Genomic DNA, 14334 nt, shown 5'->3' on the forward strand with positions numbered 1-14334 from the left:
TTCCCCCCACATCCCATTTCTTCTGTAGGGCTTGAATCAAATGGTGTGGCCAGTACCTACAAATCGGGATTGCAAACCAGGATAGATCCTTTTACGCAATATCACCCAAAGCGACAGTTCAGTGGTTTGGGTGGCACTGCAGCTTGTGGTTTGGTTCAATACAGAAAGTAAGGAATTAGGCCCTATGTGTAAGGGAAGAAGTGTGGTCAAAATTCCCCAAACCATTGTTTTAGAAGATCATATGACTGCAGCCAGTATAAATAGTTTTGTTAGCCTTGCCCTAGAAAAATAACATTTCCTGCAAGATGACATTTCAGAGCCCCACTTGAAAGGAGCTTTGTTAATGGAGACCTTCCCATTCTTCAACATCTTATCTATACCCTTGTGGTAGTAACTTTGTGCATCATTCAGCACTGAAGCCTTCAAAAGCCGTATGGTGTTAGGTTTATTCTTAACAGATATTTCAGTTGCTAATCTTTAAATCAAAGAGTGCATTCAAAATCCGCCTTTCCCTGATTTTTAACCTGCTGTGAATAGGTTGCTGTTTGCAAATAGGTAGAGGGTTTCTAGGCTGGGGAATAACTACTTGATCCTAGTGGGAAATGATTGTGGCATCGGTTGTTATCATTGTAGACAGCCACTCTACCCTGTTTTCTTATAATGGGTTTCCTTTTTATGTAAATGTACATTTGAATGTGACCTTACAGGATTAAGTTTAATACTCCAGTTTAAGAATATGCTGGTAAGGGGACTAGTGGCCAAAACTAAATAGCACTTCCTGATAAAAGGAGGGATTGTGATTGTATCCTGCAAAGTAATTGCACCAGTGGAACAACATCCTCTTGCAATGGAATTTCCCTTCCCTCTCCTCCTCCTACAACTGCCCCAGTTTGCTCTGGGGTTTTTCAAACCCTCTGCAGCAGTTGATGGGGGGTAAGGAAGGAGAGGGAAGGGAAGTTCTGTGGGACAAGCAAAGTTGTACCATTAGATACAACCCTAGTAGTCCTTCTGCTTACATTTCACTGCAGCAATAAACTTAACTTTGTGCATTGTCACTTAAGATAATTTTTTTGCTTGTGAAACTGGTGATTTAACATAATAATATGGTGGTACCCAGTCTTGTAAAACCATTCCCCCTCCCAGAGCATGATTTATGTATCTCTCAGTGTCAAATAAAACACTGGGCTGCAGTTACAATAATTGTTGTTACCACACATGTGGAAACCCACCTTCAGCTGACAGAGACGCTAGTGCTTAGACCATTGTACCATATCTGTTTACATCTGGGCCAGAGGTAGGCACCCAAATTACTCAAGGTGGCTAGTGCATTCCCAACACATGACTTACAAAAGCATTCCTCTTTTCCAGCAATTGCCTGTGGTAACCTCCAGTACAATTGTGAGATGTCGTAGCTGTAGGACATACATCAATCCTTTTGTCAGCTTTCTTGACCAAAGGAGATGGAAGTGCAATTTATGTTACAGAGTGAATGATGGTGAGTTTTCTTTGTCAAATGAGCATAAATCCACTAAAAGCATCAACTGTATTAATATCAGATACCTGCTGTATGTTAATATGCTACCTGGTTCCAGTGGGACATAATTGTATCAATTGCTAGCTCTTTCAAGGGTTTAGTGCTTGAGGATGTAACATGTTAGGGGGATAAATTTTATGTGATAACCCTAGGGAATGCTAGGTGTACGACTATATCTAGAATATTCAATCCCTAGAATGCTTGTATCTTGTAGTAAAGCACTATATTTTCCCCCCTCTTGCAGTTCCTGAAGAATTTATGTACAATCCTGTGACAAGAGTTTATGGAGAACCTCATAAAAGACCTGAAGTTCAAAATGCCACAATTGAGTTTATGGCTCCTTCTGAATATATGGTGAGGTCCTTTACACAAGCTAGCTGCCTGCTATAATAACCCAATTAAAAACAGTTTCTGTTCAGTAGAAGACCTTATTCCCTTCCCTGTCTTTTACCTGCAAAGCAGGGATTTCAAAGTGACTACCCTGTTCTGTGGAATAGCATCCCTGTTGAGGTACAACAGGTGTCCACTATCTGTACTTTGGGAGTCAACTGAAGACCTATTTGATATGACAGCCTTTTCCAGATGGATGAAAAGGTGACTGCCTTGGGTTCAAAAACAAATGAAGGGAACACATGTCTTCAGGGGGTGGGTGGGGGTTGTATTTTTTTTATTTTAAAAAATAGCTGTTTTTATGGTATGCATGTACCGTATTTTTCGCCCTATAGGACGCACCGGCCCATAGGATGCACCTAGTTTTTTTGGGGGGGGGGAATAAAGGAAAAAAAATTTATCCCCCCCCCCCAGCCGCGGATATCTGCCCGAAGCGCGGGGCGCTCTGCTTCAGCGCACCCCGCGCGTTCCCCTGCGGGGACTCCCGCAGGGCTCCCTAGGCTGTGGATGTCTGCCCGAAGCGCGGGGCACTCTGCTTCAGCGCGCCCCACGCTCCGGGCAGCAGGCTGCTATCCGCAGCCTAGGGAGCCCTGCGGGAACTCCCGCGGGCTCCCCAGGCTTGCTGATAGCTTCCTGAAGCCTGGAGAGCGAGAGGGGTCGGTGCGCACCGACCCCTCTCGCTCTCCACGCTTCAGCGAAAGCCTGCATTCCCCCCATAGGACGCACACAGATTCCCCCTTCATTTTTGGAGGGGGGAAAGTGCGTCCTATAGGGCGAAAAATACGGTAACTCATCTGGCAAAAGATGTAAAATGCAATTTATAAATAATAAAAATATAAAAGTAAATCAAGGTAAGTGTACTGCTTTAGGAAAAAGTTGCTATCTTAATATAGTTCTCATTTTGATTATATTGCAGGATAAATGACTGTGATCCACACAGTGCCAAGCATAAGCATAAGTGTTTCTGTTTTCAGTAATGAGGGATTACCCATTTTTCTTTGACTATAGCATTCACACCATGTTGAATGCTGTTCCCTGGTGGTGTCCTCGCCATCAGGAATGGCTCCCCCCATCCTTGTGTGTGTGTGCAGAAGGGAGCACAGATAATCCCTGGAGGACATGTAGCACACCAAATCTATCCCATGGATGCTGCCCACTGAATACAGCTTTTTTTGTAAAATTGCAAGCCTATTGCCTATAAACGCAATAGACTGGTTGTATTTACTCTGTTAAACTTCCATGATAGAATTGTGACCCATAAGTGTATCTGGCTTGGTTATCAGGCACAGCCTTTCTCTGTCTTAATATGAGACCAAGAAAAGGAATGAAAATCCTCTCAAATAAAGATGTTCATTTTTAGTAGAGAAAACACCTAAGACACCCAAACATTACATATTTTTAAATGCTTCCAGACCACCCTTTAGCAGTTGAGATACCAGGGTGTCATACAAAGACAAATAAAGCAAATTCATTATAATGCAATGAAGGATAAAACAACAAATTTGTGCATAATAATAATAATACATAAAAACAATGGCAAGCAGAACAGGGTGGATAGTAATCAACTTTAAAACTTCACAAAGCCTCGGTAAATGTGTATTGACTCTGACATTCTAGTGATCTGGTGCCACAACAGGGAAGGCTCTGTCCCTCATTGTCACATAATGAACTTAATCCAGAGATGAGTCAGGAAGACAAGCCATGTGTATTGTGCCTTCCAAGGAAAAGATGATCCTTATTAAAAAAACATTCAAAGAGCAACTGCTTGTTGTTCCTTGATACTAGCCTCAGAATTTCAAAACATATTTGAAACCTTGGACATGATTGGGACAGGACATGGGATAATATTGGATGTCAGCACAAATAGCTATAGCTAAGTATTCCAAATGTGTGAGGAATTTGGTTTCCTCTCCCACATTCCAGTCCTGGCATGTATATTTCAAGTGATGGATGAAAACACACAATGCCTGGTTGTTCTCAGTTTGTGTGTCCCCCCCCCTGTCCTCCAGCAAAAACCTACCTTTTCCAATTGCGCTTCTAATTTTAATTTAAAATCAATCAGGAGTAGTGTTGTGACAAGGTTTAGAAATTTAAACTAAGGTAACTGTTTCTTTTTCAGCTACGTCCACCTCAGCCTCCTGTGTACCTCTTTGTGTTTGATGTGTCACATAATGCAATAGAAACAGGATACTTGAACACTGTATGCAAGACCGTGTTGGACAATCTAGATTTGTAAGTCCTGCACATCTTTTCACTCTGCCCATATAGTTTTTAATGTTCATGTCATTGTCATGTTTGGTCCAATCCTTTCATGTGCCAAGCCTGAAAAAAATCCATTGATGTTATATCAAGCTGCCATTTTCATAATATGCACCCTACACACTTACTCTGAATTTCAGGTACCAAATTTGTATTCATCACCAAAACAATTTACATTCTCAAGCTCATTGTATTAAAACCCCCAATTTGCTGCACTGTATTTCTTTTCATTAAAACAACTAAAGGACTTTAGTTTCTTGTGGCACTGTACTGGATTTCAAAAGAATATATTCAAGAAGCACATTCACGCAAATAACGAATGCAGGTACTTCGTAGAGGCATTCTGATTAGGAACATTGTGCTTTTGTATTGTTTTTTCAATAAACAAATGTAAATATATTGGTGTAACAAATGAAATCTTTATAGAACCTACAGTCCATTTCAGATATGCTTGGAATAACCCTAACCTAGATCCAACCCATTCCAAATTTTTTCTCCTTGCAAGATTATTTTTCCTTAACATGGAGCCTTGCATGGGGATATGTTTTTGTTACCTTAATAAAATCAGCATAAGGTTTTAATCTACTACATTGAATGCTGCCACCCTGAATGACATTTTGATAGCCGTTTGCAACAAAAATGAAGCATTAACCAAAGGGTAATGCATTACAAACATTTATTCCCAAAGAAAACACATCTATTTGACATGAATGTGCACTTAGGGCCTTATTAAACATGATACCAAGTTTCTATGTTTAATTTTCAGACTTCCAGGAAACACTAGAACAAAAATAGGCTTTATAACATTTGACAGCACAATCCATTTCTATAGCCTTCAGGAAGGTCTCTCTCAGCCCCAGATGTTGATAGTTTCAGATATTGAAGGTAAGTAGAAATAATCTGTAGCATTAGATTGATGAAGTATGCTTTTATGAAGTATGCTTTGTGATTCCTAGAATCAGAACTGGTGTAATAGACTTGCTGCTGTAGAAGTGCAGGGAGGCTGCTCATTCACTTGGTTCCTCAGATACTAAAGCCCCTTTCAAAAGAAAGGACAACTTTATTGAATCTCTCCTGTCATTTGTCTACCCTAATAAAGGGAAAATTGAGGCACTGCTGCTTCCTGAAAAGGCTGCCTGAGTCAGTACATGGACATCCTTGTTCCATTGCCACCTCAGAAGCTGCCTTTTTCAGTATGGGTAAAACTACCTTTTTGGCAAGAATGGGATGGAGCACCTCACTTGCCACTCTCAAGGCTTTTGCATCTTCATTTTTATCCATTTCTGTGTTCATTAAACAACTTTTTACCTGGGCTTTCTAATTGTTGGGGGTCATTCATTCCTCTTGGAAGGGACATCAAAGTTGTTGGTCTTGCCTTTGACTGGAGAATGGGTTAACTGTTTCCTGCTGACATACAAGAATGGAACTTTGCAGTAAAACCAACTTTTCATTTTCTTGCAGAGGTGCCTTTTTTTGTGTGTGTAGGAAAATTGCTAAAGCAGCTAAACCAGCCAGTTCTTCTAAAGCATTTTTCTCAGTGGACAATCTAAAGATGTCCAGTTGCATACCATATCCTTGACTGAAGTGTCTGTTGCTGTGAAAGAGTCTGATATCTCCTTCCCACCTGCCTGGACTATTCTGAAGAAAATGCTTTACAAGCACTTAATGCTTTTTGTAGATGTGGGGAATATTTAAGAATACTTCTTAAACAGTCAAACTGATTCAGAGAGCTTTCATCGCATTTTTGTTTTTCTTGCAGAAGTGTTTATCCCAATGCCGGAAAACCTACTAGTAAACTTAAATGAAAGTAAAGAGGTAAGATTAATACTATGGAGGAAACAATGGAAGAGGACTGGAAAAAATTTAAGGACTATTTGCAAAAACACTATAAGTTGTATGAATGTTAAGAAATACGCACGATTAGGAAATTTTTTGCTTTAGCAACTTGATTAGGTAAACTGAAAATTAAGACAAGAAAAAAGAGGTGGTAATATGAAACAATTTTATTATGTTAATTTTAAATGTACAAAGTTGGGATATAATATTGTGAACTTAGAAACATAATAACTGAAAGATACAGTAAGTTAAGAAACAGGGTAACAAATTGCTGAAACTTTTATTACAAAGAACGCAGAGTCGGGAGGATGTGGGGAAGTCCATTTGGAATATTGAAAAAACTACTGAAAATTGGATTGTAATGACCTTTTTATTATTTCGGTTTTGTATTTGTTTCTTGTATTTTCTTACCCTAATTTTGTGTCTATGACTTTAAGAAAAGAAACTCAATAAAAAATATTTTTAAAAAAAGAGGTAAGATTAATACTATGCAGTCATTATGCAAGTTTAAAACAGATGTCATTTAACTTTGTCCTTTTTATCATTTCCCCCTAGCCCTTATAAGGCTATGAGCTAAAGTTTTTTTGCCCACTCCAGTTGATTGGTTGCACAAATATGTACAGTGCAAAGTTCTTTGGCAACTGACTAGGCGACATCTCTTCTAAGAACAGAATAAATGATAAAACCGCTAATCTGAATTTGAGGGAGTGGGGGGAGCTGACTTCTGAAACTTTAACAGTTATACTTGAACATGTTCAGTTTGAAATCCTTTTAAATCAGTGGTGTCCAATCTTTATCTTCAAAGTAATGTTTTAAAAAAATATTTCCTTTATGCTTCATGTGTATTTGGTATAGATTCCCTCTTTCTAGAAGAAACCAAATATGGTATAAGCAGGTGCTTCCCAAATTATCAAATGATGTGGTATTAGTGTTTCCCAAAATATCCAAGTCTTCAGTTTTATTAGATTATGCTGCCATATACAGTGGTACCTCGGGTTAAGTACTTAATTCGTTCCAGAGATCCGTTCTTAACCTGAAACTGTTCTTAACCTGAAGCACCACTTTAGCTAATGGCGCCTCCTGCTGCCGCCACACCGCTGGAGCACGACTTCTGTTCTCATCCTGAATCAAAGTTCTTAACTCGTACTATTTCTGGGTTAGCAGAGTCTGTAACCTGAAGCGGATGTAACCCGAGGTATCACTGTAGTTTGATACAAAGCAAAGTTCCATGTGTGCTTGCATGTGAATAGGTAGGATATAATGCATATTACTGGAGTTGCAAGACTGTTTTAAAGCACAGATACTTTGTAATATTAATCAAGAGGACTTTAAATCCTTATTAAAGTGTTTCTATATGAGACTCCACTTCAGGAATTTAGCATTACTTTTAAGCTCATACCCTTGGTGAACACGCTATAGGCACAATAACTAAGCTCCCCCCCCCCCTCAAAAAAAGAATCCCAAATTCTGTTTATCCAACTGCCCACCTGTGTTGCAGATATTGAAGCTATTGAGACAAGGATGGTAATGGGCTGGAGATTGGGACCACATTTTTGGACAAGTATGTGAGAGATAGAAAGGACAGTTCGTTGAATTTGTGGGCTTATGTTTGATTTTGAAAGAATGTATATCTTGGAAGGGGTTGGGAATCTTCAGAGACCAGTTGCTATAAAATGGCAAGGCTTACTATTTGCTAACAAAATGTCTTTTATGAATGCTTCTAATGATATTTTGAATTCTATGGGAGACATGTCTTTTGAATATTCTAATGCTCTTATTTCCCCCCCAGCTAATTCAAGATTTATTGAAAACTTTGCCTCAAATGTTCACTAACTCCCTGGAAACTCAGAGTGCTCTGGGACCTGCACTACAGGCTGCCTTTAAATTGATGTCCCCCACTGGTGGTCGGATTTCTGTCTTCCAGACACAACTTCCAACTGTAGGAGTGGGTGCGCTTAAACCTCGGGAAGAGCCTAACCAAAAAGCTGCTGCAAAGGTTAGCAAAAGCTGCTTTCTATGTATTCTTTAAGTAACCCTCAATTTAACTTGTCTTATTGGCTGCAACTGCATCCCTCAAAACACCCTTTTGAACCCATGCCCTGTCTCTTTTACGGATAAGTTGAGCTACTGCTTCAATCCATGCAAGTTTATGAAGAACAGCAGAAATGTGTATTTTGAAGTTCTACCATTTTGACTTTTTTACCAGGATATCCATCTTACACCATCTACTGACTTCTATAAAAAGTTGGCCTTGGACTGTTCTGGACAGCAGGTTGCAGTTGACCTGTTCCTCCTTAGCGGGCAGTACTCTGACTTGGCTTCATTAGGTGAGTAAGGTATTTTCACATTTGTGTTTTCTGATGTCTCATTGTGAAAAGGAAAAGAAATCAGCACGATAGTTTTAACAATACGTTTTAAATAGTAAAAACTAAATCTTAATGCTGGGTTCCAGTTGGAGTATAGGAAGTTAAATTTTAATACAATAAGCTGAATGCGCACAAGTTAAATGTGCATAAATTGTGGGCTTACTGTAACATTTCTACAATATTTTAAAATACCCTGGCACATACTTTCTCCCAATACTGTTAGTGCATTTCCTAATACTATCAATGTTAGATTGTATTTATTGTGTTGACTGTAGTTTGTTCCTTCAATTTATCCTTGGATTTTTATTTTTAGGTTGTATATCGAGGTATTCAGCTGGTAGTGTCTATTACTACCAATCTTACCATCAACAACACAATCCTCTTCTGGTGGAGAAACTACAGAAAGAGCTGAAACGATACTTGACTCGGAAGATTGGTTTTGAGGCTGTCATGCGAATAAGGTGTACAAAAGGTCAGACAATTAAATTTGCTAATGTTAAGCAAAGTATTGCTTCCATAAGTGCCCAAATAAGTAATTGGCAGAAGCGCACATGCAAATATTTAAAAGCTTAGCATCGTGAATTTATAATATTTAGAACAGTGAACATGCATCTGTGAATGCATTAGATTCTCCCAGTGTGTTGTGATCCTGTGGTCCAGAATACTGGGTGGCTGTTCTCTCTGTCGACAAGTAGGCCAGACTGTTTCCAAAAAGAAAAGACTTGGATGAGTTGAATTTGGAGTCAGGAAGCAGTTCCCATGTCCCTAGAGCTGGATTTCTGCTTCTTCAGTTTTAATGGATACAGGTCTTTAAATCTTTCCTTATACAAAAAATAGCACCTTTGTTTATTTGTTATTTACTTTTAAAAATAAAGAAAACAAATTAAAGAGAATATTCTTTAACTAGCCTTGAGAAAGGTAAATGTTTGTTTGTGTGATCTTGCCCTGGATTTACATATAGAATCTACCAAGTCTAGTTAAAAATAACCTTCAGACAGTTCTGCCAGTGGAAAAAATCATTCATAAAGTGAGACCATCCCCTAAGTGTTACTCTTTAAATCAAGATCAGGCGAAATACTAATGGAGTTGCTTCTCTGTCTTTTATTTTGAGAGCATTATTTTATTTTCCTTAGTCCCCCTTACAAGACTTGACCAACTTCCTGTGATAATGCAAGTGTTAATACATGTGTGTAATTATTCCTTAAGATATTGTGCTACTTATCTGTTTAGTCACTGAGACTGAGACTTTGAGACATTGGCTTGGTCCAAAGAGCCCTCTGCATGTGCCAAAATAGCTTCCACATCAGCACAGGAGGATTGTTGCCCTTTGCACTTATGTTAAATATTTCTCTAATAAAGCTTTCCAGCAATGCGAGAGTTTGTAGTGGAAATGGGTGCTAGACAGCATCAGTATGTCCATGGAATATCACATATGGCCCTTTGGATCTCAGCCATTACATTATACAAGTTCTCTGAACAGAGGACACCCAGTAAATACGTCTTTAGTGGCACTGCCTAAGGCTGGTCTGATGCTGGAGAACTGGATAAATTACTGAACTTCAGCAGCTTTCAGACGTGCTTATGACTTTCTTTGCAAGAAGTCAAAACAACATTAGTTTATAAAGTAATATTAGTTTTCAGCATTAAGGAGACAATGCTGTCAAAGTGATTGTGCAAGATTTGAGTTGAAATAGTATTCCTGAAACACTTTTCTCTTCCATAGGCCTTTCGATTCATACCTTCCATGGCAACTTCTTTGTACGGTCAACAGATCTGTTGTCTTTACCCAATGTGAACCCTGATGCAGGATATGCAGTACAGATGTCAGTAGAGGAGAATCTCACAGACATGCAGGTTGTCTGCTTCCAGTCAGCTCTCCTCTATACATCTAGTAAAGGTAAGGATGTCATGGCATCAGTTGCCACTAGTAGTATCTGCTACAAAATATATACATGCTTGTTGATCTACATTTTTTGTGAAGATAAGATTAATTGGTCTTGAGTCCTCATAGATCTAACTAACTAGCACACACTAGCTTGTTTGTAGAATGCACATTGTTAAATAGAATGACTGCTTAAACTGAAGATGGACAATTGTAGCATTTACAATTCTATGATTCTGTGTTGAGATTCCTGCATTGCAGGGGGTGGACTAGGTGATGCTCGGAGTCCCTTCCAAATCTACAATTCGATGATTTTTCTTCTCAAGTGTCTCTGGTGGAAGTTTGGTTGAAAAACTGCAACCTGTATTTGACTTATGTGAATAACTACACTAAGGCAGGGGGAAAACTATTAATTATAATGTTGGACTACACCTGTGAAAGTTTCTGAAGCATCACCTGGACACATTTGTTAGATGCAGCTCTGACGTTATGGATTTCATTGCACAGGTGAAAGGAGGATTCGTGTTCACACTTTGTGCTTACCAGTTGTTAGCCAGCTGAGTGATGTTTATTTGGGAGCTGACGTGCAAGCAATTATCGGGCTGCTAGCCAATATGGGTAAGTGCTTTGGTTATTTTTTGAATGTAAGGTATTTGTAGTTTTGAATAATAATGTCTGAACAATTATTATTTTATTACCACCATATTTCTCTAGAGATACTGAAGGTGGTGGTGAATGTTTTTGGTTTGTATTGACATAGAATGCATAGCATTCTGCTATAGCTGTGTGGGTTCAAGTGGCTGGAACAATGACTCACTGTGTGAACGGCTGACATTCTGCCATCTCTGGTTTGCATTCTTCCTAGCTTTTTGTTTGTGTGCGCGCGCGCATGTGTGTGCGAGAGAGAGTCTTAAGCAACTGTAGAACCATAGATCATCAAGAACGCCTAACTTAGTATCCAAAATCAGTATGTACTTTTTTTCTTTAGCTGTTGACCGGTCAGTTACTGCTAGCCTGAGTGATGCTCGAGATGCACTGGTGAATGCTGTAATAGATTCCCTGTCTGCATACCGGTCCTCTGTCCTAACCATTCAGCAGCCTGGACTCATGGCTCCGATTTCATTACGTCTCTTCCCATTGTATGTGCTGGCTCTCTTAAAGCAGGTAAGGACAAAAGTGAATTTGAAAACATAATATCCAGGATATGAAGGTCCCGAGATGTGCACCAAAATACATGGAAACACTGGCTTTTGCCATTTCCTCTGTCCACTGCAGCTCCAGTGGTTTTTCAGTGTTCCATTTTGGCTTCCCTGAAACTTTACAAGTTGTGGTTAAAGCTTTTTGACAGCAGGTTATGATAGGAGGTTGTTCCTCAAGTCCTGGTGTGTGAGGAGAAACTGGCCCTCTGGATTTAGACTAATGAATCCTACCTTCCAGATTGATTAGTGTTTGTTGCTGTTGCACTTTCAAATATATTAACTGTATTTAAATCAGACTGTATCAAACACAACATGAATTTTATACAAACAAATAAGCAGAGCACAGATTTGCCAGCAAAGTGGTCCTATCCACTGCAAAGACTTATGCCTGTACAACAGACTGCTTCTCCCTGTGTCCCCGTGCCTCCCTAAATCTATTCCAGGGGTTTCCCCCAATCCTCTGGAGCAGATGGCTTTATGTGTGTGAGGAGAAAAAGTCTCATTGCACAGGTGCTAACAGAACAATTTTGTTGGATATTCTGAAACTCTAGATTCTGAGTGCAGGCTTGCCTGCAACCCATAGCTCTTGGTGTGTTGCCCTCTGAGATGTCCTTTCATCTTCCGCTCTTACATATATTACCAAATGGGATATAATTTGTATGCTATGCTGTGTATGTTTACTTCCTGAGTAATGGATGTGGTAACGATGCTACTTTTATTTACAGAAAGCATTCCAAACCGGGACAAACATACGTTTAGATGATCGCATCTTTACCATGTGTCAAGTGAAGAACCAACCTTTAGTGTACCTCATGCTTATGATGCATCCTAATTTATACCGAATTGACAATCTCACAGACGAGGTATGATCATTTTTCTCTAAATTGTGCCTGTAAAGACCACCTCTTAGGCCTCAATAAGGTTTTGCCATGATTAAGGTTAATCATAGGTAAAGGTAAAGGGACCCCTGACCGTTAGGTCCAGTCGCAGACGACTGGGGTTGGGGCGCTCATCTCACTTTATTGGCTGAGGGAGCCGGCATACAGCTTCTGGGTCATGTGGCCAGCATGACTAAGCCACTTCTGGCGAACCAGAGCAGCGCAAGGAAACGCCGTTTACCTTCCTGCCGGAGCGGTACCTATTTATCTACTTGCACTTTGATGTGCTTTTGAACTGCTAGGTTGGCAGGAGCAGGGACCAAGCAATGGGAGCTCACCCCGTTGCGGGGATTCGAACCGCCAACCTTCTGATCGGCAAGCCCTAGGTTCTGTGGTTTCACCCACAGTGCCACCAGCGTCCCTTAACGTTAATCATACTGAAGGGTAAAATGCAGTTGGAACATACGGGTCGGTACATTGTGCCTTTTTACACAATAAAGGTCTTTATTCCTATTGCTAATCACGATCTGACCTGTAGCCTCTTCATATCTTATCAATTCTATGCATATTTCTTTAGGGAGCCCTCAACGTCAATGACAAAACAATACCTCAGCCTCCCATTCTCCAGCTGTCTGTGGAAAAGATAAATAGAGATGGTGCCTACCTTATGGATGCTGGCTCTGTAAGTTACATTCTGCTAATATTCGTATTGTGTGCAAAATGTGGCTCATTCTCTTTGAAGCTTCATAGCTGTCATTTGCCAGAAAGTGTATGAGAGGAGTAAAATGCACAGAGTAATGTTTTCTGGTTATCCATGTCTGTCTTTACAGGTGATGTTTTTGTGGGTTGGAAAGAATTGTGGACAGAACTTTATCAGCCGTGTCCTTGGAGTTCAACACTATGCATCAATACCACACAATATGGTAAGAATGTGCAGGCAACTCCCAACTCGCAAAACTGTGCACAACGGTGCACAGTGCCGAAAGGGTGCAGGGGCAGAACAGGGTCAGAATGGACTTCTGCACACCCCAGAATGGAACCCCCACGTAAGTGAGGATTCCTCTGTAATTCAGAAGAACTTCTGGCTCCTTAGAACTACATAAAAAAGTTAAGCTACACAGTTAAAATTCCTGCTGTGCAAACTGCAGTATTTTTAAGGATTGGCTTACAGGCAGCTCACTTTACCTGTTCTAATCTTTAGATATCCCTCACAAGTGTCTGAATTTACGGGCAGCATTCAGTGAAATAGTTGCATTAGTGCAGAGGGATGTCTTTCCTCCAGATTGGCTCCAGAGAGTTGAGAAAGCCCCCAGAGCAGATTTAAGAGTTGTGCAGGCAGAGGAGAAGGGGAGATGGTTCCATTGCATGAGAAGAAACCCTTACACTTATAGAATGATCCGCTTAACACAATGTTGAATACACCCTGTATTTCCTTATTTAGGGGAACAAAAATGTTTCCTCAAAGATTTTCCACTATGTAGGTCTGAGGGTAGGGAATCTCCAGGCTCTGTGAGTTGCCATCATTTTTAAGGCTGTTTGCAAGTGGATGGTACAGAACTTGCTTGCATAGGGACTTTAGAGGCAAGTCCCTTTGACGTTGTCACATAATGTCACAATGGTGTCAGGTGATTGAGGGATCCACTTCCAGTCCTGAAGGAGACATTTGGGATAGGATCCAATGGAGTGCAAGCAGGTGTGCACTGCAGCTTTCCCCTCTCCTCCTGTCCCGTGCACCCCAAAACTTGCGCTGGAGAGTTGGAGGAGCTTCCAGAGCGTTGGGGTGGGGGTGGGAATCCTGTTACACAAGCGAATTTCTATTGCACATGCAAGTGAACCCCATTGAATGCCTCTTTGTTTAGGTATACACATTGTTCACTACAAATTAGCCAGGAGCTGAAGATAAAGGAACAGTGCAGAGAGTGAATCCTACTGCTGACTAAATCTTTTAAGTTTCAGAAGGGCTGCTCTTGCACCATGGTTGATTGATAGT

The 14334-nt window shown here is 40.2% G+C and overlaps 1 protein-coding gene across 2 annotated transcripts in view; it reads left to right on the forward strand.

The window, feature by feature from the left end:
• SEC24A (SEC24 homolog A, COPII component) overlaps positions 1-14334 on the forward strand; it is a 33654-nt gene that overhangs the window by 15255 nt on the left and 4065 nt on the right. For both annotated transcript variants that reach the window (XM_077924533.1, XM_077924534.1), the window contains exons 8-21: positions 1369-1495; positions 1779-1888; positions 4044-4156; positions 4950-5068; positions 5943-5998; positions 7809-8015; positions 8226-8346; positions 8699-8857; positions 10109-10282; positions 10775-10885; positions 11256-11431; positions 12192-12329; positions 12922-13026; positions 13175-13267. In XM_077924533.1, the coding sequence (XP_077780659.1) occupies positions 1369-1495; positions 1779-1888; positions 4044-4156; positions 4950-5068; positions 5943-5998; positions 7809-8015; positions 8226-8346; positions 8699-8857; positions 10109-10282; positions 10775-10885; positions 11256-11431; positions 12192-12329; positions 12922-13026; positions 13175-13267 (1809 nt within the window). The remainder of the gene's footprint in view (positions 1-1368; positions 1496-1778; positions 1889-4043; positions 4157-4949; positions 5069-5942; positions 5999-7808; positions 8016-8225; positions 8347-8698; positions 8858-10108; positions 10283-10774; positions 10886-11255; positions 11432-12191; positions 12330-12921; positions 13027-13174; positions 13268-14334) is intronic.

This window comes from Podarcis muralis, chromosome 2, assembly GCF_964188315.1.
Source record: "Podarcis muralis chromosome 2, rPodMur119.hap1.1, whole genome shotgun sequence".
Taxonomy (NCBI): domain Eukaryota; kingdom Metazoa; phylum Chordata; class Lepidosauria; order Squamata; family Lacertidae; genus Podarcis; species Podarcis muralis.